The sequence below is a fragment of the Magallana gigas genome, chromosome 3 (genome assembly GCF_963853765.1).
Source record: "Magallana gigas chromosome 3, xbMagGiga1.1, whole genome shotgun sequence".
NCBI classification, from domain to species: domain Eukaryota; kingdom Metazoa; phylum Mollusca; class Bivalvia; order Ostreida; family Ostreidae; genus Magallana; species Magallana gigas.
Window position 1 is genome coordinate 28,223,674 of NC_088855.1, and position 24,281 is coordinate 28,247,954.

A 24,281-nucleotide genomic window follows, 5' to 3' on the forward strand; every position below is an offset into this window, starting at 1 on the left:
AATAATTACTCTAATGTGGTTGATTGGTCAGGTTACAACCCTCGGGGAGCGTGATTTAAATGGGTATTCTATATGTTATGTACATCATTAAACCCACGAGTTTTCTTTATGCTGCACCGTTGAAATCAGTCTAATGTAGAAAAATCCCACGAGTTTCCAAAATGGTGACAATTAAGACTCACAAGTTGTTAATTTTCCTTGCCAGAAGGAGTATATTATAACTTTTGACAAATCTATATGGGTGCACCCCCCTTTAAATCCGCCACTGCATTTAAAAAGTGTTAACCTTTATCGAATAAAAATTTTCAATTACGGACAACGCTGAATATGCATCTTTATCAAGACTTTTGCTAAATAATTTAATGCAATTAGAATACTCTACAAATCTGTATCATTTTTCTTTCTTTAAAAAGTTAAATGCCACTGAAAGTTACAAGCTAAATATTTAAACGCATTATCTCCCCACACTTCCCCTAAAAATGAGAATAAATACAAGCTGTTTTGACCTTTATATGGCAAATCGCTTCAAACAAATTTGCGGTAATCGTGGATATGGTATACTAAGCAAAACATATCTTTTATATAACATAAAAGTGTCCAGTCTCAATTTCTTACGTCATACTGCACAGGAAGGAAGCAGGAAAACAATATGTCGTATAATGATGTCACTATATTTAGTCATTGTCAGCCGAACATGTTGTGTCTCAATTCCCATAATTTCCCTGTCAGGATTGACAACAAACTACACGGTTTCTGTAATAGTGTGTACCGGTAGATTAACTTTTATTTCCCCCATGATTTCTCAGAATTTTCATTCGAACACCATGGAAATACCGGTATATTCTAAATATTATATTACCCTTTCACAAGGAAATAGCACTGTCATCTATGTGTGAAATATTCATCTGGGAATCAAATTACTAAGTAGGCGAGAATATTAATTTGACGAAAATATTAATTATTAATATTGATATTATTTATTTATATTAATATTGATTTCAAGCTGGAAGAAGTTGTATAACTATTCAGCAAAAAAGTATCCAATTGCTCCATCCTTTTTATTTCACAAAGTGTCTAAGCTCACAAAAATTGTCTAATATTGCAAGTTCACATATCACAAAGAAAATAGATTTACAAAAAGTATCTGAATTAGTTGTAAGTTTTTATTTCACACCCATGTACTTATTGTATACTGAGGTGTGAGGGTTTTCTATTACATCTGTATGATGTACATGTACATCACTTGGATGCTGGTATTTTGGCCTTGCCTTTATTCCGCTTTCCTCTGTTCTTTTTCTTCCTCTTTGTGGTTTTATTTTGTGATGTAAAATTAAACTTGAAATCTGCAAAAATCAACAAAACTTTCATAAAAAGTATTTGTAAAAAAAAACAACAATCCAACAATACTGATGAAATCCACATCAAATGAATTCATTTTTATGGTGGAGGCTGCATTTTTAGTTTCAAGTAATAAATGAGAAAATAGAGTAACTTGTTTCATCACAAAAAACTAAGGGCTAAGATTAGGACAGTCACAAGTTTTCAATATATATAAATACAATTTAAGATAAAAGACACTTTATTATGTCCAAATGAATTAAATATTCAAAAATTTAATAAATTTTAATAAAAATTCAAAAATGAATAAAAAAATTCAAAACCCCTTTTTAAAAAAAAAGGGGCGAAGATTAATTAAGACATTCACAAGTTTTCAAAATATATAAATACAATTTAAGAAAAAAGACACTTTATTATGTCCAAATGAATTTAAAAAAAATGTTTAATCACTTCAGTCAATTTAATATATTTAATAATTGATTTCCTCCTTATTAAATTTATTTTTTCATAACCCCCCACCCCAGAATATTCGAAATGATTCCAAAAGTAATAAAAGGACAATTCAAAATTTTTTTGACTACCAAGGTTTGATTAATGTAAGTGGACATCAATTTCCATAATTTGAGTGCAATTCACAGTTTTAATGATCGATACGTAAATTTGTGGCGACCAATCTTATCAATACAATATGTTATTAGAAATAGCACTTCGATAAACATTTAAGTTCATGGATCAAGCCAAGAGCAAAAAAAAAAAAAAAAAGGATTCAATTGAAACCCCAGTATTTCTTCGAAATCTCTTCTCAGCATGGTCTCATAACAAGGATTGTGACAGGAACAAGAGGTTTCTTCAAAACTCACCAGATGGGTCAAAGGTCAATGGGATTCGACCATTCAGTGTGTGATAAGGGATCATTATGGCGGGATCCAGTGGAATCCATGGAACTTTCATCTTGTCAAAGTCGGGATCCGCAAAGCCAAGCTGCTGAAAGTGCAGATCATAGGAGCCTCTGGTAAAAAACAAAACAAAAAAAAGGTCAAATTTCTATCCTAATTTCGATTTAGTATAAAACCAAGCTATAAAAGACTCATGAATTCAATTATCTTCAGTATAATGATGAAGTTAGATAAACAAATATAGTCTTGGAGCAATAAAACTTTGGGTTGGTATAATTATCTTCCTTTCTTGGAGATGTACCTTTTATGACCCTCTGTCGCTTTCTTTATGACGCATTTATCTGAGAATTTTTTGTGAGCAAGGAGATATTGACCAGGAGACAACCTACAGAGCAAAAAGGTCAAAAGTTAATGTGTTTATGTGTAATTCAGGTAGTAAATTCTCAAAGTTAAAAAACAAAGTAAAAAAAACCCTTCACCTTGATTAGCAATGATCCAGACTCAACATTGGATAATTTAAGACATGAGTGTCTATATATAGGCTCATTAGCCTACACAGTCAAACCTCATTGTTGATCGGATCTTGAAGATAACCAAGGATCGAGATATCAATGTTAAAATTAATATTAAGCAGTGGTTAACCGTTAAGACATTCAACTAACTTCAACATATCAATATCATATCAAATACTCTGACATTAGAAATACATAAGTTTGGTTGAATTTTTTGAAATCAGAGAGAAAAACAGAGTAATTGAAGCAAGAGGCCCACTGACACTGACCGTCACCCGTGTACCATGGTCCATAGATGATAGACCTGTCATGGAGGTCATGTTAGCATTTTAAAATTCATTTTTGAGTCAACACCCTAAACCAAGACTCCTCTGACTGTTAATCATTGCAAGCTTTTAATAATTGATGTTTCCAAACATCAAACAAAAGGGGGTGGGGTGGGGGAAAAGTTGGAGGAACCTTGGATTATCTATACCAAAGCTCCATGGGCCAAAAATTGTAAACTCTTTATAAAAGTACATGTGCAGAAAAAAACATTTTAATATTAAATTAATACACTTTCACTATGTGGCCATATTGGCCAAACCCAAATGTGTGTACCCCTGACCAAAGGGTCAAGAATGTCACAATTTAGGACAGTATGGACATCATAACCATGCATTCCGTCTATGGCTATGTTGGCCCCACCTTAAGGCCTAAACCTCTGACCAAGGGACCTTGAATTTCACAGTTTAAGTCGAGGGCTTCATGAAAATCATAACCATTCAAATTGTCTCCCCTACTGTGGAGGTAGAGAAAAAGATTTTTCTAAAATTTCTGACATTTTCACTATTTGGCCATATTGGGCCAGTCTTAGGGCCTAAACCCTTTACCCAAAAGCCACGAATGTTAATTAAAATTTTGGTGAAGGCTTTATGAAAATCATAACCATGCATTTAGTATTTCTAAAATTTATATGGGTAGAAAATAAGATTTTCTCAGATTTAATACATGTTCATTAAATGGCCATATTTGCACCCCTGGGGTCTGAACCCCTGACCCAGGGACCACAAATTACATATTAATCTTATTTTCGTACAGAGCTTTATGATCATTATAACCATGTACATAGTTTTTTTCTCACGTGTGAGATTAGAGAAGAAGATTTTTTAAAATTTATCCTTTTTTTTGCAAGCTTGCCCCCATCCATAAAGATAATTTCAAAATTGAGATTTCTCTTGTTCTAGAGATGCTTCAAACAAAAAATGGTTAAAAATTGTAAACAGACGATGCACGGCACAGATTGACAAACGACACCAAAGGCAGTAGGTCAATTAAGTGATGTAAATTACCTAAATAAAAGAATGAATTACTGAGTAATACATACCAGTACTAGTAGCAAAGTTTAACCAAACATAACTTCTTATAAGATCAAGGCTGCCTTTGTCCTAGCAGTTATTCTGTCTATTCTTACGTTGTACATACTACATTGTACATGTACTGTCATAATTTATGCTTCCAAAAAAGTTAATACTTCTTATTCAAGCACTCATGGCAATCTTACAAGAGATACTCTTAGTAGATGTATACTAGTATAACATTTCAAAGGTCACCAGTTTGCAGAGTAAATGTATGTATAAAATGAATCTGATACCATCAATGAAATATCAGGTTTTTCAGAACATTGTAGTTTTCTGAGTAATGATGAACAATTGTAATGGAAATACAGGTAACCCTTGGATTTTTTTAACTAAGTTCACAAACTTTGTAACTCAATTCTGTACAAAAGAAAACTGACAATGGTTGATAAGCAGCACAACCACCCAATGGCGAAATGAATACCGGTACCACTTACTGGTGGAGATGGTGGAATATATTTTGCAGCATCAGGAATGCTTTTCCAGGGCTAGCATGAAGAAAAAAGTAGATTCAATACATGTACATGCATATAGAAACCATGAAAAATATTCAATCGTACCTCTATTATGTAATTTTAATAGGATGACCACATAGACTTTGATTTGGCATTCCTCACCTAAAGCTCTGTGTTGGAGGTATAAGCTGGGCTGCTTGCAATTCTTCTAGAGACACTAACTCTGTCCTCTGTGTGTGGAATCTGGCTGGTAAATAAAATGCAAACATGGTAGATTATTAATATACCTGTATGTAACATAATGCTCTTACAGTAGTAAATGTATACCATGTTCCACAAATACATTTTAATTGTGCATCAGTCATAAGAATTTCACTAAAAAAAAGCAAACACATTAATTCCATCTAAAATCCATGAATTTGAATGATTCAGTGTTAGATAATACAATATGATGCAGGTGGCTTACCTCTCAGGACTCGACAGCTGGGTCTGATGTAGGAGGAGATCCAGGTTCTCGCTGTCTCGCTGGCCGTAACTTGCTCCATTCCAAATTGACACTGGTACTCCAGCTTTGGAATCAGGTGAATGAAGGACAACTGTCGGATGGATCAAGAAACAAAGATTGCACACAATTGCAAATCATGGCAATTGTTTTTAATTCAAACTGTTCATAACAAAAAAGGAATAAATACTTAATCATACAAATTAATATGCATGAAAGCCAATGTCATCGTTCTCATCAACTAGATAGTGTAACCAAACAAGCACTCATGGCTCCATGTTTGTAAATGCATCAGTTTTCTTCATAATCATATAATAGTTCTTAAATACTTGAATTTTTCTGATAAGAAGTAGGGTGGAAGGTGCTATTATATCAAGTATGCCTACAATACCTGCTGATTGAGGTCTCGTATAACTCCGTGAATGTTGCATCGCACAATGACCTTGAACCCTCCTAAATCCCAAAGGTTATAGGTCACGTTGTTGCGCATTGGAAACTTGAAGATGTGATCAACATTTTCAACCGGATTTGCAGGAATATTTTGTTCTATGAAAACGAAAAAAAATATTATCACAACTACCGGTACTGAACATCAGACTCTAAAGAATCCAACGATATGAAATTGTGAATCTCAGTCCGAATCAAATGCAAGATTCCTTTAGGTAAGGTGAACATGAAAGTCTATGTGAACAATTTAAATACATGTATGCAGATAACTGTCACATACCTTCACTGGATTTCAGAAGCTTCTGCTGTACACTAAGAATGTTATCTAAAGAGAACTCGTCCTCAGTTTTGTTGGTGGGTTTTGAGGCTTTCTTACCACCTCTTGCTTTGACATCCGATTGCTGAGAAAACTCTGGATTTGAAGCTGGTACCATTGTCTGTTTTCCTACATGACTAACTCTTCTCTGGGGTCCAATTTTGCCCAAAATATTTTCTTTGAAAAAAAAAAATTGGAAAAAAAATTAATCAAACAAAGTAAATTTTCATCTATTAAGATTTTTTATTTGAAAATGACAAAATTCCAGATCCATTGCTTCATTCTTTAAACCTCTCACCAGTATCTAAAGACCTCATTCTATTTGTCCCCACAGCTGAAGTTTCAGCAGAAACCTTTAAGGCCTGTTTATCATTCTCAGCAACCTGACTCTTGACAGCTTTCAAGTTTTCCTTCACTGATTTGGCAGCTGCCGTGTTGATTTCATTGAACACCTCTGTCTCTGACTTCCTTTTTCTTCTTCCTCTTGTCTGCATCTCTTTCTCGGATGTCTCGTCTTCAGAAGTGCCACCCACCGATGATTTGGATCTGGTTGTCATTCGACATGGAGGCACCACTTTTCCCATACTTTCATTTTCCTTTGGTTCAACAGATTCTGGCATTGGATTTTTTCTAGGTCTTCCTCTTCTTTTTTTCACTGGTTCTACCAACTTCTTTTTGGCCTCTTTAATATCATCCTCACTTTCAGATGTAATAACATCCTTTTTACATTTCCTCTTCTTTGCAATAACTTCGCTATCAGAATTCTCCTCTTTTCCTTCAATGGGTGCACTTTCCATTTTACAAGCAAAATTTGTATTCTGATCACTTTCTGCACTCAATGATTCTAAACTCTGACTGGGGCTCTTGTGTCGATTCGATCTCCTTAATGGGGTACCATAAGGTTTATCAAACCCACCATCAGATCCCAGATTCACCTGTTTTAAAGTTTGTACCTGACTTGAGAGGTCCCCACTTTCATCCTCACTCTCCCTACACAGAGGAATAATGGGACAAGGAAAAGCCTCAGTAATGCCGGATACCCCTCCTTTCTCTGGGCTTGCAGGAGATTCCTGTTTCCTGGGCGGACTCTGGACCGAGTCCGATGCATAGTCCGATCCTATGGGGATGATCTTGCAGACCTCCATGTCACTGATATCTGGCTCGGGACTAGCAGGAGAAGGGCTGGCTGGAGCGTCCTCTATCACCTCCATCTTCTTTGTAGGGGACTCCATGATGTATAGCTTGTCCTCTTCATCCTCACTGCTGTCCTCCTCGCTCTTTATTGCCACACTCCTCGCTTGGAGTCGTCTCGATTTTCTGGGGGATACTGATGATTTTTTATTTTCATTTATTGGTTCCGGTGTTCGCCAAGGAATTGTAAGAAGTTCACTTTTCTCCAAAACAACAGTTTTATTCTCTTCAAGTCTCTGAGAAAATTCATTTCCTGCACTTGTATCAATATTTTTAATTGCATTTCCCTCAATATTGTTTGCATTTTCTTTGGCTTCTGTAATCACAATTACTTCACAACCTTCACATGTTTTCTTATCAATATCATTGTCACTGAAAAGCTGAGAATCAGTCTCCTGAAATCCTTCTTGAAAATCAGATGTTATTTCACAAGAATCTGTCTTCACTTCTTTTGTTTCTAACTCTGGCTGAGTTACAGGTTGAATTTCACTTACTCCTTTTGGAGTTTTGTGCATTTCCCTGATTTTTCTCAGCAAGTCTTGATCGGAGTCAAAAGACTTTCCTTTGTCTTCAAATTTCTTATGTTTAATTGCACTCACAGAATCCAGTTCATTCTTCATCTGCGATTGAGAATCCTCACCGGTATCCAACATTGGGGTCTGCTTGTGTTTGGAAAGCGAATTCAATTTTTTCTTAGCAGTTCCAAAGCACTCAAGATCCTCCAATGAAACATCTTCTGTACAGAATGGCTCTTCTTTCTTTACAGCACCATTCTTACTCCTCTTTTTACCTGCAGTCCTTTTGGAGCTGCCACATTCATTGCTACCAGCACTTTGTGGAGTGACTTGAGGTGTTGATTTGAAAGTTCTCTCCTGTGTTTCTGAATCGTCTAATTTACTAAACACAAGTCCCTTCTGTAATGGCTTTGCAATGAAGGACTTCAAAACAGTTTTGAAATATTTTGTGTTCTTTTCTTTAGGTGTAAGCTGTGGTGGTAGAAATGGTCTGTCAATGAAAACCACTCGGTGCACAGTTACCTTATCACCCTCTAGAAAAAAAAATCCAAATTTACATCATTAAAAAGGTGGGATAGGTTCATGAATAGAAAAATAAGATGAACATGTACCTATCTAAAACCTTTCACCCCTAAATAATCAAAGAGCGGCTGTTCTGAGAATAGAAAACTGAGAAAGTAGCCTATGAACTTTGACCCTTTCTGACCTTTGAGTGGGAAGTCCTTGACAGTGATTGGCATCTCCCAATGTTCTAGGTGTTTAGGTGCATGGTTGTCCACCAGACACTGGAGAGCTCCGGAGGATATAACAATATGAGCTCTGTTCTCTACAGCCAAGTGCTCAGCATTTTGGTCAATACTGCAGGGCTATATAGTTGGACACAGTAGAGTAATTTTGTTTTGTTTGTTATTGTGATATACATGTACATGTATGAAAAAACCCTAAACAACATGTATATTTGAAGTTTTTTATGAATATATATGATTACATGTACATGTTCCTGAATAATTGTGAGAAGAACTAAATTACAATTTTTCATCGATAAAACCGAAAAATACACTTGTATACATGTTCATGTACAAAGAATCACATATAAAGAAGAATAAAATTACCGTAAACAGAACCTCAGAGAAGCAAGTCTGGCAATTTCGTTCAAATTACATAATTATTGAAAAAAAATTCTTCTTCACATACTTCAATACATGAACCAACCTCATGATTCCAGGCACTTGGTTTGCAATTTCTATTTTTAGACACTGGGTACTGCTGATTGACAGCTGGAGAATCCAATGGTAGCTCTGGCTTTAGCTGCTGATTCACAGTGGGCAGGATCATCTTTGGCACCACCCCCTTTAAAATGACAAACAACAAAATTCCAAGAAATTCTACTAAAATTCAAGGAGAGTAAACCAAAATCAACTTCACGTGTACATTTACCCTTGATCTTTTAAGGCATAAAATTGGAGAAAAAGAAGACACAAAACGCAGTATCATGTTTCTAAGATTAGATTTTGGGAGTAGAGATTGACTTACCAACTGAAGAAGCGGTTTAATGTATACCATCTTTGGAAGGGAGCCTTCACCATCAATTTCGAAGGATTTTTCTGCATTGTAGTATTTTGGATACAACTCTGCTTCCTTTTTCCTGCTCTGAATGTAGTCCTAAACAGACAAAAAGCATGATGGTCAAAAATTTGATAAAGGAAATACATGTATAACAAGCAAATACTGATGCCAAAAAGGCATTATTTTTCATACATACACCTATTTATTAATAAATATTTTTTTTTTTTGGCAAACACACTTGAATATGAGATGTAAACTTCTAGTTCAACAAATATTTACAAATACATTTTTCATCAATACCAAGTAACTTGTTCTGCAATATCTTTAATAATTACTCTGGGATTTCACTTATTTTATTTTATACGTACCTCCATGTAACTCCTGGCTGCCGGGTGCATGTATGTGTAGTCTGTCTTGTGACAGGTGTTGGCAAGTGTTTCTTGGAACTGCTGAAATTCTGCCTGCTCCTCTAGAACCTCCTTTGTCAGAAGCTTTCAGGGAAATAAAATGAGTATCGCTCATGATAGGCTTATTGGTACAAAATTTTTATCTCTGTTCACTGCCCAAAAATATTATTGCATATTGGCCAAGCATTCAATGACATCACCAATTTGAAGATACCATCCAAACAAGATTGAAGAAAAGTCTACTAGGTGATATTATTTATTCAAACAATTGATATATCACCTATTTCATTTGAATTTAAGGAAGTAATGTCACCTTTTTTAGTTGTTGATTTTGTGATAAATGTATCATGTACTCAGATACATGTAGGTGATATCATCACCTTGATTTCACATATAGTACCATGTAATTTTACATATATTCAAAAAAATAATGTCTCTAATTATCCTTTTTATGGAAGTTATCAAGTTTTAAGTACACTTTTTCCCCTCTTCTGATTTACATGTAAGCATCTTATCATTGCAACAGTGAAATTCAATTTTCTGTTTTCAAATGCACCTAAAAAATTCAAGAATGTATGTACATAATGTTAATATGAACTGTTGAGGATTATTTTTGAAGTGTGTAAACATCCTATAAAAATAAATGTACTTTAATACCTGGAGTTCCCTCATCTCCATTCTTTCCTCTTCAGTTGTATCAATTGTAGTCTTGTGGGAGTATTTTCTGTAGAGGTACACATAACGTTTCTGCTGATCATGTGAGAATCTGGACTTCCTAGGTGGTGCAATCTTTTTCACCAAAGGTGGCTCTACTCTCTTTTTTCTGAAATAATTATTTTCAACTTCAATTTATCTGTTATGCTTGATATACACTGTATATTTTTTTTACTGTAATTGGAATTTTTTCCTCTCTAAAACTCATCCAAAAAATCCCTTATTATGAACACACTGCATCTGAAAATTAATTGGCATGGGGATCTTTAATTAATTTTACAATTAGCTTGCGATTCATTGCTATTACTAATTAGATGCAGGACTTAAACTTTCTTATGATTGAATATGTGATTTTTCCAGCTCATGTGTGTTTTTAAGACATTTATTACAATACTATATTTTAAAACATTGATTGCACATACATGTATGATTGCATGACTTTGATTAGTTGTAAACATATTTGCAATAATAATAACTCATATGCGATCATTATACAAGCTATAAAGCAATTATAAGCAGCGAGAAAGGGATGAAAGTCAAAGATATATTTATCTGTTAATTCTCATTGTTTGATTTTGACAAAAAAAACTTTCTTTTTTTTAAAGTACCTTAAAACATGCTTATAACGAAGTGTCAGGGACGGGCAATTTTACTTTGTTATAAGTGTTATTCATTATACATGTACCTGTCAAGTTTACAACATGTAATAAAGTCACAGGGAATGAAAATCACTTCACTGTACGTGTCATTTCATTATAAGCCTGTTCACTATAACCATGTTTTACTGCAAATCATGCATACATACTGTTTCCCTTGGGCTTCTGGAGCATTCTTTGTCTTAGAATTTGCTTTCTCCTTTTGTTCATCTATTTTCCCCTTTGGTTTGGTGGGCTTGTCAGACAATTTTTTACCCATAGCTACTGTACCATCTGCAGATTCTGGTGGTTCAAACCTTTAAAAATGATGAAAAGATAAAACACTATGTCATGCAAGACTGACCTCTGTGTGAACTGTGTAACTCTATATATATAATTTTTCCTGATAGTTAATGTAACATCTGACTAAATATTTAATACAGTGGTCCCTGTGTTACCTACTGGTTTAAACCATTACACTATTATTTTCCTGCAATGTCTTTTGGAACATGCAATTAATTATCCTTTCCACTTCATTTAAATTACAATAATTCTTAATTAAATTAAGCCCTAAACTTGTGCAAGACAGCATTGAATTATTCATTAACCTGGCATCTGAAGCAGTTTCACTCTGCCTGTGTGTGACACTGGGACAGACAGGTTCTCCCTTCATCTGTCTGATTCTCATTAACAGTCTCTCTTAGATATGGCAAGAAATTAGGACTGCGTTTTAAGGTAGTAGTTTTGTACCCAAGGGTACACCACTATATAAAACATGTGTTAAAAGTTACAAACAGGGTACACTATATATTTCTACTAAAACTGAAAGTAGGGGAGTCGGGAAGGATTTTAGAGAATCAACTTTAAATAGCTATAGAAAAGGTTACAACTCAATTAGAAAGTGATACAAGGGTTTAGAAGTCTATATTTTAGTCTAAGTTAAAAAATCAAATATATGAGCTGATGGAAAGGGTACAGTGGGTACAAAGGGTACACTTGGATACGGGTAGGTTACAACACTATTAGAAAGTGATACTAAAAGTCTATATTTTAGTCTAAGTTAAAAAATCAAATATATGAGCTGATGGAAAGGGTACAGTGGGTACAAAGGGTACACTTGGATACGGGTAGGTTACAACACTATTAGAAAGTGATACAAGGGTTAAGAAGTCTATATTTTAGTCTAAGTTAAAAAATCAAATATATGAGCTGATGGAAAGGGTACAGTGGGTACAAAGGGTACACTTGGATACGGGTAGGTTACAACACTATTAGAAAGTGATACTAAAAGTCTATATTTTAGTCTAAGTTAAAAAATCAAATATATGAGCTGATGGAAAGGGTACAGTGGGTACAAAGGGTACACTTGGATACGGGTAGGTTACAACACTATTAGAAAGTGATACTAAAAGTCTATATTTTAGTCTAAGTTAAAAAATCAAATATATGAGCTGATGGAAAGGGTACAGTGGGTACAAAGGGTACACTTGGATACGGGTAGGTTACAACACTATTAGAAAGTGATACAAGGGTTAAGAAGTCTATATTTTAGTCTAAGACACAGCTTTCTTCTTCAGGATCTATAAAATTAATTTTGAAATTCTGTTACTATTTGGATTGTAATGTTTCAGATTCACACCGCACTTACCACTACGGAACAATTTGATACTGCGGGCGTTAAATTTATTCTAATTAATAAAAAATCAATTGTAAAAATTGGCCTGACATTCTGTCCTAATTTGGGAGTTTATTTCCAAGCAACATCCTTCTCAGATATTTCAATGGAACTTTTTCAAGTGAATAACCTAATAATGTTTCCTCACGTCAAGGTGCATTTGTAATCACATTACGTGTATTGCATTTTATGCTGTATTGGATGGAGAAGGCTTATAAAGGCAATGCCTCTTTAGAGTAATGCTTCAGTAAATCCAACAATGTCAAACCAATTTAATTAACTTAATTCAGAAACCACCCGTGCATTTTTTTAAGCAAGGAAAAGAAACAAGATAATTTACCTTTAAAAATGTTATATTTATCATACTCTTATTTTACACAACAACCTAGCCATCTAAAAAGTTTGTGCATGTGAAATTTTTTCATTATTATGCTGCAAAAGTTACATACATTTAAAGGTGGCACTAAAGGGAGATAACTCATACAATCTTAATATATTTAGCAGAGCATTATGAGTGCATTTCTTACCATGAGATGACTGCGATTCAGTGATTGAATCTGTCATTTCACAATCAGCAATGGTTTGATCATCTATGTTGTCATCATTGGAAAAGTTGGTGCCTGAAATAGATATATCATTGTTGTATAAAGTTTAAGTACCAACTAGCCCTGGTAGTTGGTTTTTATTTCAGTAAAAATGTATTAAACAAGCTATTACAAAAAAATTTGGACACTGAGTATACAAGCATAAAAAATTAACCAAAAGTATGGTTCTTTATATATACGGTATTAAGCATTGTATCATCATAATAGGTTAATTCCCGCTCTTGTGCGATATATCATCTAAGACTATACGTATTCTGCACATAAATATTAGCTTCATTTTATTCAGTTTAAAATATTTGCAGTTAAGAGAATAAAAATAGGAATACAAAATCTTGTAAAATTATTGAAATGAATTCCCCATTTTATGGCTGCAAATAAATATGTATCTCTTCCCAGTTCTCAGACAAAAGGAATTATGCAAATCAATTTTAAATGCATATTGCATATCAATACCTGAAGTCTTTAAATCAGTCTTCTCAGATGTCAACATGTAGTCTCTCCAAGCATGAAACTTTTGAGTTCTGGGATGGTTTTCCGAGTAAACAGCATTGAAGATTTCTGCAAAGGCTTGGTGCGAAACAAATCCATGGTTGCTACAATAAGAATACAATGATGAAATATTTTAAAGTATGATGCATTTACATTCAGTCCATAAGCAACAATATGTTTCGGGATGTTGTAGTATTGGAATATAGAAACATGAAATTCTTTTGTTACTCATGCGGGATATTAAGGTGGCGCAGCATTGATTGCAGGCGAAAAAAAAATATATAACCTGAGTTTAATTGTTTTTGTGCAATCATCACTACCGTCATAACCCGTATAAATCAAGTAAAATTAACTAAATTACTGTTGACGTACATTAGTATGTGAATTTGTTTGATATCCCCAATCAATATTTTTTTGTGCAGTGTGGTTTTTCTTAGGTCGATAAAGTTAATTAAGATTATCAATAAACGATGTGTGTAGATGAGTTACAATAAGTAAAATTCCATAAGAAAAAAAAGGAATCATAGTTGGTGAATGTAAATATAGTTTTAATGAAAACCCATGATTTGAGATGTAACACTTTTCTTGAAATTCCTAGCAGTCACTTTACTACACTATTTTTCCTTATCATATATCTGTATTATATCTTTAATTGTCTGGTTAATATGTTTATAATACTTTTCATAATAATTCATTGGAATCTGCTTCCTGTGGGTGAAATGTTATCATTATCACTAAAAGGGGTTTACATGCAGTCCTCCTATCAATTGATTAAATCTTATTTTCTTCAAGACCACAAGCAGTCAAGTATATGAGATATGACTGTATGCATGTACCGGTATATCTATATCGATTTCTTTTGGTTATTCCTGTTTTTATTTTTTTATTTTTTTCATTTCACCTTATTTTTTTTCTTCACATTTCCCTACTCACTTCTCGTGTATATTTAAATTATATCTAATCAGTGAAGTAGTTTATTTGTACAAAAATGAACATAAGTTTAGGAAAGCAAAATTATGAATTCAGGAATCTCAAAATATCCCAACACAGAGGGTCACAAGATGGTGAATGTAATATGTCTCAGTCAATATTGTTTAATATCACAATAGCTAAATGAATAATTTAAGCCTTTATATATACTTGCATATGTTAACCAAAGATCACAAACTTAAAATCCACTTGGGGCTTTTGTTCATATTTACTGAATTAAATTTTAAAAATCATATTATCCCCCCCCCCCCCACATTGCTTTCTTTTTTGCCTATATTGGACTTCTATACTTTAATGCATAAGGCTTTCTTTCATTACAAGTAATTTTTGCTGACTAGAATAACTATTACAATCTGTCTGTATAGTAACCCCATGACACCCGATCAAAATCTGTGAGACTCATAAACCCACAATTAAATTTTAAAATGCAAAATTTATTATCATAGAATTCTAATTACCTAGATTCACATAGGAACTCGTGCAGGTCCTTGCTCCAAAAGACTCTGTTACTTGCACTTTTCCACTGGCTGGCACTTGGTAGCGAATAAAATGCTTTTCCTCGATTTGGTGAAGAGTATCCATCCACATGGTAATACATTTGACACGATTTGCATTTTAAAACACCTCTTTGGCCTGGAATGGGTCCACTCAAGGTGTACAGGGTGACTGCAACTCTGGCAAAGGAATACAGAGTCTCTTCACACTGCAGACATTCAGTCACTGGGGGGTTGATGAAAGCTAAATAGGGTTCCTTGTGGAGCCAGGTAGCTTGCCACAACAGTGATGAAATGTCTGCTGGGTTGTCCTTGTGGAAGGTCATCAGATTTGGGCAACACGGAAGAATTCGCAGAAAGTGCAACAAAGATTCCGGCTTTGTTGATGCAAAGAGTGGAGAGGCCTTGCAAATGTTCCTTATGATGACATTCCTGTCTGGAAAATTCTCTGGCACGTGGTTGACGACTGCACAGAGGGTAGCCATCTGGGCAACGGATAGGCACAGGGAAAGAAGGTTTACAGTGTCCTCCTCATTCTCCAAGGGTAGAATGTTTAGATGTTCTTCTGCGTCCATTTTCAATCTATGGATGTTTGCCACAAGTTTGTCTGCTTCCTCCTTTTGGTTGATCAGCACCTCTATTCTTTTGGATGGTGTGTCTGGATCTTTGTTTAAAAGTCTTTTAGTCTTTGAAGGAGTTCTTGTGCCCACATCTTTAAGGGTGCGCCGTTTCCGAGGGGTATCTAAATAGAAATAATAAAAGGTGTAATATTAGTACCGGGACATGAGTTTTAAAGGAAGAGTCATTTCAAAAGTTTGACTTGTTTCTTTTTCAATGTGTTAATTTCTTTTGATCAAATTATTAGGTGACTGAAAGGAACAGAAAGAGGTTACCCGTACTTTTACCTTTAGTTTAATATTAGGCATTGAAAGTAAAATAAGGTCATTTGAAATGATTGACAAAATGACAGAAGTCAAAACCAATAGAAAATTGAATTTTTCTTTTGTAATTATTATGTGTCTTATAAGCCCCGATCATCATGCTTTAAAAATATGTCATATATTTAATACAATAATAGTGCTGTAATTTTAGTATTAATATTTCGATCATAACATGTATTACACAACATTCATAAAGGGTCTTTTTGAAATCAATATCAATTTGTGCAGGTTTTCTAGTGAAGGAATAGAAGTAAATTATGCAATTTTTGAACATTTTTGTGATGAGACAAATCCTTTAATTTGCACTTTTATAGATATTGAAGGAAAACCCCCATAAATGACTAGATCTCTTTGCCAAATAGTTGCTTACAAATAGAACATGGTTGAGTATTGTTGATGTTGATGTTGTATGTATATTTGAAATATATGACCGGGAATTATAATAGCTAGGTAAAATTACAATAGGTATAATAATAATCATTATAATATTATTTATACATTTATAGTAACTAGTAATAATTAGAAAAAAAAAAGAAACGAGATGTTTGTGAAACACTTATACCCCCCCTCCCTTGGAAACATCTACCAAGAAAATGAACAGAAACTGCAAATAATTGAATTTTTTTAAGTCAAAGGGGCACAACTCTGTTGAAAATAGCTCGAATGTACCCAAAATTGAACTTGACCTAGGTATTATTATAATAAATGTGTTTCATTTCAATACCTGCAACTTTTGTGAAGAAAATGAACAAAAACTGCAAATAAGTGGAATTTTACTAAGTCCAAGGGGCATAACTCTATTGAAAATTGCTCGATCATACCCAAAGTCCAATTTGACCTAGATATTTTTATATTAATTGTGTATACCAAATTTTATTTCAATACTTGCAACCTCTGTGAAGAAAATGAATGGAAACTATTGGTGGACGGACAGACAGACGGACAGCAGCCAAGCAATATGCCCTCCCTTCATCGAAGGGGGTATAAAAATACAAACAAAAGGTTTTATACACAGGTTCAGATTCTGTGGTATAGGACAATAAGAAGGACTAAATAGATTATTGTATAATAATTTCTCTTTGTTGATTGAATATATTCATGAAAATATTTAAATATTGCAATATTTTTATCATAAGTAAGACTAATGTCACCATTTAGAATGAGTTGTACTGAAAAAGGTATTGGCAGTCTTAAGGAATCTATGTTTTTGGATTAGTAAAAGTCTTTGATCACATGCAGTATTTTGGACATTCAATAAAAAAAGTGAGAACATGTTTCATAATTGTTTCCACATATGTCACAACTTGGGTTGTCACTCAGAAAATGATAATATAAATCAGCAAATAAATTACTAGCTGAGTTACGAAGTTGACAATGGATTATATTTTCCTTTCGAACACCATAGTTAAAGTACTTCTTGGATTTGGAACAATACATATTTTTTATGGCATGGGTAAAAGATGACAGTGTTGAAAGACTTTTCATGCATGTACATTGTAATAGGTTGTTTTAGCTAGGGGGACTTGAATTGTAAGGTTGTTCTGATTTCTTAGGGGATAGGATTTTAGGTAATCATTGTCCAATCAGATCAACTAAATATTCGAGTTGCTAATCCATAAACTATCTTATAAAAATAACACAAGCTCATGTATTTTACGTCAAACTTCGAGTGTATCCCAACCAAGTTCAATTTGACTTTAATCCTAAAATAATTATAGCTGCTGCAACTGCAAAATCTTCAAGTAGTTTAGCATCTCTATCAGAACAATTATCCCATACAATGTCAGAATATTCAAGAACTGGGCAACAAAGGCAAAGTAAATTTTTATCAAGGCATCCCTTTTAAGGGTGTGTTTCAACATTTTTAAGATATTTAAACAAGTACAGGCTTTAGAATGAATATCAAGAATATGTGTCCTCCAACTACCACCCTGCTGGAATTTTATATCTAGATGAGTATGTGTTTCAACATTTTCAATAGCAGGCCCATCAGTACCAAATTTAACTTTGGGATTACTAAGTAAACACTCCTTCTACCAAAATCTAAATTACCGGTAACTGTTTTATAGGGATTAATTTCAACCGCCACTTAATGAATTTGCAGATTTCAAATATTATTATCATATATCTACTATAATATACAAAGGGTGATGCATTAGACCCCAATAATTATAGAGGCATTAGTCTTTTCAGTTGCTTTGGTAAATTATTCACATCTATTTTGAATCAAAGATTGTTAACATCATGGTCTGTCGCAAATGATGTAATCACTGATGCAGTTTGGATTTCAACCCATTTAACGAGGCACAGCTGAGGCTATATTTAGCCTTTCAAATATTATTAATATGTCAATAAGAAAGAAAAAGAAGATTGTATTGTTGACTTTAAGAAAGCAATTGAGACAATTGAAAGATTGAAATTATGGGAAAAATTGTCTAACGTTGCATGGTATTAGAGGAAAATTGTTGAATTTTATTCGTAGTATGTATAATAATATGAAATCATGTGTTAATTCAGCAGGAAAGTTATCTGAGTTTTTTTTAAAAATAACACAGGACTTTTGCAGGGAGAAGTGCTATCTCCAATATTGTTTTCATTATATGTGGATGATTTTGAAATGGAATTTTTGTGCAAAGGTAACATACCATTGATACAAATTCAAGAGTTAAATCTTTTTGTTTTAATGTACGCAGATGACATGGTAATTTTCTCCGAAACTGCACATGATCTTCAAGAAAAGTTAAATACATTGTATTCTTATACATCTGTCTGGGATCTTACTGTAAATGTACAAAAAACCAAAATTGTCATTTTTAGAAATGGTGGTAAAACTCACAATAATGAGAGGTGGCATTTAAATGGCGAGCCAATTGAGGTTGTCAATAGCTTTATATACCTGGGCCTTTTGTTACAATACAATGGAAAGTTTAACAATACACAGAAACAGTTGGCGGGCCAAGGGAGAAAAGCCATGTTTTCTTTAAAGTCAAAAACAAGTCAATTGTATCTGAATACAGAAACAATGCTGTCAATTTTTGATATTTATATTGCTAGTATATTAAATTATGGCTGTGAGATATGGGGCATGCATGCTGCAAATGATATAGAAAAAGTGCATTTAGAATATATAAAATTTGTGTTAGTGTGAAGAAGAATTCAAACACTGCACTTGTATATTTTGAAACTGGGAGGCTACCTATGAAAACTATACGAATGTTTAGAATATTCAAATTTTGGTTCAAATTGTTACAAAGTCAGAATTGTATTTTGCAGTCCTGTTACAAAATGCTGTATAATGAGTGTGAATCGTCTTTGGCACCTGCTGAAAATTGGGTTACTGTAATTAAGAATAAACTTTTTGAAATAGGTCTAGGACATATATGGTTTGAACAGAAGTATATACATTTTGCAACCTATTTTCCTTTAATTAAGCAAAGAATCATTGATCACTTTACTCAACAACTTGTAGAACAGATTAATTCCTCATCTCGATGTTATTTTTACAATCATATTAAAGACCAGTTTTCATTACAATATTATTTAACAAAATCAATACCTTCTACATATAAGAAACAAATTACAAGAATTAGATTGTCATTTTATAGACGTTCAATTGAAAGTGGACGACACACTTAATAGTACCAAAAGAAAGACGCTTATGTAAATTTTGTTCAGATATTGAAGATGAATTCCATTTTGTTTTGACATGTGAAATCCGAGTAAAATATATTAAGAAATATTATTGGAAAAAACCTTCTGTATACAAATTTATACAATTATTAAGTGTTCAAAATTTTAAAGAACTGTGTAATTTCGGGAAGTATCTCCATCTAGCTTTCAATATTCATGATAATTAAGAAAAATTTCTCTGGTTTTTTCGCCTGTTAGTAAAATTTTATTTTATATACATTGTCAATGTACTTTACATGTACATGTACCATTATTTCAATAGTGCTATTATTTATATGTAATAACCTATGCCATAAGATGTATGTCTTGTGCAAATTAGGTTACTGCATTGTCTCTGAACATGAAGTGGATAATTATCCATAAACTACCTTTCACATCAACAAAAAGCTGTATAAGCTTCAATGTTTCCAATACAGAATAATAATTAATATTAAGATTTTAGCAACAGACATTTAATATTCAAATCGAAAATATGTACTTTTTGTCACAGAGAAGAGGAAACTATAGAACATATCTGTGGGATTGAAATCTATCATCCAGTTCCTATTCTCTGTAAATGAATGTATATTGTATAATTTATCTTAATAGAAGAATAAAAAATTCATATGCATTTTAATTTACCGAAACTTTGTAATATAATGGACATCCTAAATAGTTTAAATACCATTTTTCTTTGGTAAAATACTATTTTTACACAGCAAGTTAATTATATTAGTATTTCTTCTGCAATGTTATCTTTATAAACACTCTTCAGAACCCATGAAACACAAAAATTATTTTTTATAAAAATGGAGAAAATGTAAATAATCAAATTTGTATTTAAATGATGATATGATAGGATATTACATTGTTTGACAATTGTATTTTTTCTCTCAATCTTATTCATCTAAAAAAGATTCAATTTTTTTAATTTGTTCAAAACCAGGAACAAGCAATTAATAGATGTACATTGTATTTACTGTGTAAATTGCAAGGTGTTAGACATATTTTACAGCTCTCATATATGCTCAAAAGATTCCTTCCTCAAAGACAGTCTTTTGTCTAATTTCTCATGTGTATGGTCTACCTGTATAATTCTTATATATTCTAATATGTTATTTGCAAGGCTCAAAGTTTCACACCTTTCTTTGTTATACAAACTTCAAAGACATACTTGGACAACACCTGCATATGTATAATGTGTGTGTATTTTAAGAGGAGACATGCTTCAAAGGAAAATTTTGGGCTATTTTCTCATGTGTATGGTCTACCTGTATAATTCTTATATATTCTAATATGTTATTTGCAAGGCTCAAAGTTTCACACCTTTCTTTGTTATACAAACATCAAAGACATTCTGTAGACAACACCTGCATATGTATAATGTGTGTGTATTTTAAGAGGAGACATGCTTCAAAGGAAAATGTTGGGCTATTTTCTCATGTGTATGGTCTACCTGTATTATTCTTATATTTTTATGTTATTTGCAAGGCTCAAAGTTTCACACCTTTCTTTGTTATACAAACTTCAAAGACATATTGTTTACACCTTCACCTGCAGATAGATTATTTCAATTACCCTCTGGTGTAGATAAGCAAAGAACCAAGAAATCTACAATGCATTTTTTTTTTTGATATTTGATTTTTTTTAGAGACAAATTAATTAAACTTTAGAGAATAATTAAGGTAGCCCACAACATTTAAATGCTTTGTTATAATTTTTTGATGACGCAACATTACTAGATGACAAATTAATGCTTTATGAAATTACTAATGTCAAACCATTTTTTTTAATGAAATGCTCAGGGTTCCTTATAGACTGTGTTCTGATCATCAACAGATCGAGTTAGCCCTCTAAGGATTTTGTTAAAATTAAATGAATTAAATTTGTGGTAGTCATTTTTTTTTTCAGAAAAGAATTCCTTATTTTTAACATAGATTACATATACTTTTTATGCATCAATCTCCCCCAACAAAGTCACCTAGCCCATATAATACTTTCTTAGATCTATTGCAGTAGGATTAATATAAATATCAACAAAAAACTGTCTAACACAAGTAGCAGCAAACGATTCCAATTAAATTTTTTATCTATCTATTGCGAAATCTTCCCTCTGTACTGATACAATTAGAGCAAACTGTTTTGATTAGAATTTGAATCTAATTGTAATATAAGTGCTATTACTCTTTGAAATATAATGAAATTTTCATTCCAATATTGTATGTCCTTGTGAATGGGGTATGAATTTAATTAGAAACCAAATGTTTAATACTTAATTTAGGAGAGTTGCAGTTCTGTTACCTTTAATTCATTTAAAGCAATATGAGCTGCAATTTTCAGGCTGAATTTTTTTTTTTACAAAAATTTCTACTGAAATGACAAAAATATCATGGCCGGATTTTAAGTTTCTGTTAGCATTTGTGGGAAAAGCCGTTAAGAAGCCTTACTTGAAGCATAATTGAATTATTGTTGTCCTGTACAAAAATTTAACTGCTATAAATTCCTTAGAAGATTAATCATTCTTCAGACAAAAATTAATGATTTTTTTCAAATCTTATTTATCATACAAGTATAAATTACATACAGACTAAACATACTAGTGGTTTTTGCAGCAAAATAAATTTCTAGAGAATACAGCTTATATATTGCTTTAAGTTTCAGTACACTATTTTTTGAATTAAATTGATCTATACAAAACCTTACAAATCTAAATATAATATGGTCATAACATGGACGTATATACGTCCCTGGTCATAACTAAAACAAAGTACACAAGCATTATAAGGTTAAACTTAGTTTGTACAGCATAATTTCATCTTTCCCCTAAAATCAAATTTTGATTATTAATTGCTTGTTTCCACAAAAATCAATTTTTTGATTATTAATTGCTTGTAAAATTAGTAATAAAAACTAGAAAGGGTTATTTTTATAAATAATTTCTATTTTGTTGGAAAAATAATTACAACATGTATATAAGGATAAAATTAACGATTTCCATAATTAAGCACTATTTATTTTTATCAAAAAATCTTTTTTCAAACTAATCAAATCATTTTGATCAATGCTGAGAAGAGAAATCTAATTTTTTTCTGACAAAAATTTATGAATGTTTCAAGTCTTATTTGCATGTGAGACTTAGCATATTTTGCAGCAAGATAACAGTCTAAAAAATACAGTTCATATTGATTTTAAAATTAACAATATGAATTATACTTTAATATTGCTATTTGTTCAATAGTCTTTAAACTGCAACTGTTATAAACCTCCAGCAAGCTTCAACACAATAAATCAATTAAATAAATTAAATTGAAATGGCTAGCAAACTCATATCTAAGCAAACTTACCCATTCTGATACAAATCCAGTTAAATCACAATATAAACAACAGTTAGCAGCTTAAAACAACAGGTAGCATTCAGTAGGAACTATCATCTAAGACAAAGTGACAGGTAGGCTAGATGAGGTTATTGACAGGTGAGGTATCTAGTGGGAGTGTACTTGACTTTCCATTAGCCAATGAGAATCGATTATTGTGTAACCATTGTACCCTCTGTATCACGTGACCCTAGAGTATCCTGGGTAATTTTCTACTTTCATTTTCCTATGGTTTTGTACTGTACCCTTTTTGTAACCCCTTTCTTCTATATAATATAGGAGGTGTACCCTAGGGTACAAAAGTATCACCTCAAAACAAAGTCCTAATTTCTTGCCATATATGGTCTCTCTTCCAGTGTGGAGGGAATCCCCGAGTATTTATTGAAGGATTCCTCACTGAAGAAGCAGTCAATGCCATTTATTGGCTTCTTATTGCTGAAATAAATAGGTAAAATATAAAATATATGTATATTTAACAATACAAGTATTTACTTAATTGTTTATGAAATTCAATCATCTTTAAACTTCAAGTCAACATCATGTTTAGTGCTGTGATGGTAGTGAAAGGAGGGGGTAATATATGTGCATAGATCTGTTAATAACTGATGCCGATTGAAACGACGTATACTTCTGATGGCGTATAACTGTGATATGCTATAAAATACATAACACTAGAACTGACATGGGGAAACTCTGTTAAAAACACTTATTTTCAGTTTGAATTACGTTCACCAGTTTACCACTGTTACAACTTAAAAATCATTAAAATGCTCAACCTACTTTCAGTTAAGTAATACATTAATGGTCGATGAAGTGTTAACCAATCATATAATATGCTTCTTTTGAGCAAATGTGAATACACAAGGAACTGTAAAATTAAACACGATACCTCCAACTAATTTTTGTGTCCATATTTTCGTCGTTTATTCAATCCGGAATATCCAGTATTTGACCTCGTATTTGGTTTGCTTTTTAGAATAAACTTATTTTTTTATTAACTCGTACGTATTCTACTTCGTGGAATTGTGTTGTACCTATTTTTGATAATCATTTAACGGATTAAATCAATGAGGCGCTGTTTTAACATTTTTGAGGTATTTTCTGGTGTCAAAAAATAAATATTTGATATTGATAAATTATTGATATCAAAAGC

At 32.7% G+C, this 24,281-nt stretch overlaps 2 protein-coding genes across 2 annotated transcripts; both read right to left on the minus strand.

Annotated features, from left to right (window-relative positions):
* Positions 1–1,039: 1,039 nt before the first annotated feature.
* Positions 1,040–24,079, minus strand: LOC105346564 (little elongation complex subunit 2). The gene is made up of 18 exons (XM_066079124.1): positions 24,018–24,079; positions 23,472–23,563; positions 11,500–11,584; positions 11,062–11,208; positions 10,200–10,365; positions 9,504–9,626; positions 9,103–9,231; positions 8,782–8,919; positions 8,276–8,435; positions 6,162–8,102; positions 5,828–6,040; positions 5,492–5,646; positions 5,065–5,194; positions 4,761–4,845; positions 4,581–4,631; positions 2,536–2,619; positions 2,199–2,347; positions 1,040–1,343 (listed from the first exon to the last, which is right to left on the minus strand). The coding sequence occupies exons 1-18, from the start codon at positions 24,038–24,040 to the stop codon at positions 1,240–1,242; spliced, it is 3,975 nt and encodes a 1,324-aa protein (XP_065935196.1). The 5' UTR covers positions 24,041–24,079; the 3' UTR covers positions 1,040–1,239.
* On the minus strand, positions 12,994–23,465 carry LOC136273267 (uncharacterized). Its single transcript, XM_066077661.1, has 5 exons — positions 23,099–23,465; positions 15,109–15,886; positions 13,625–13,764; positions 13,094–13,186; positions 12,994–12,998 (listed from the first exon to the last, which is right to left on the minus strand). The coding sequence occupies exons 1-5, from the start codon at positions 23,100–23,102 to the stop codon at positions 12,994–12,996; spliced, it is 1,020 nt and encodes a 339-aa protein (XP_065933733.1). The 5' UTR covers positions 23,103–23,465.
* Positions 24,080–24,281: the final 202 nt, after the last annotated feature.

Bases quoted from the DNA above. Each gene is read 5' to 3' on its own strand.
- LOC105346564 (XM_066079124.1), bottom strand. From the start codon at position 24,040: ATGGACACAAAAATTAGTTGGAG. The intron at 6,041-6,161 runs GTGAGAGGTTTA...TTTTTTTCAAAG, and splicing joins AATGAGGTCTTTAGATACTG to AAAATATTTTGGGCAAAATT. The intron at 5,195-5,491 runs GTATTGTAGGCA...TCCATCCGACAG, and splicing joins TACGAGACCTCAATCAGCAG to TTGTCCTTCATTCACCTGAT.
- LOC136273267 (XM_066077661.1), bottom strand. The intron at 13,765-15,108 runs GTAATTAGAATT...TTCTTATTGTAG, and splicing joins GAGTTCCTATGTGAATCTAG to CAACCATGGATTTGTTTCGC. The intron at 13,187-13,624 runs GTATTGATATGC...TATCTATTTCAG, and splicing joins GACTGATTTAAAGACTTCAG to GCACCAACTTTTCCAATGAT.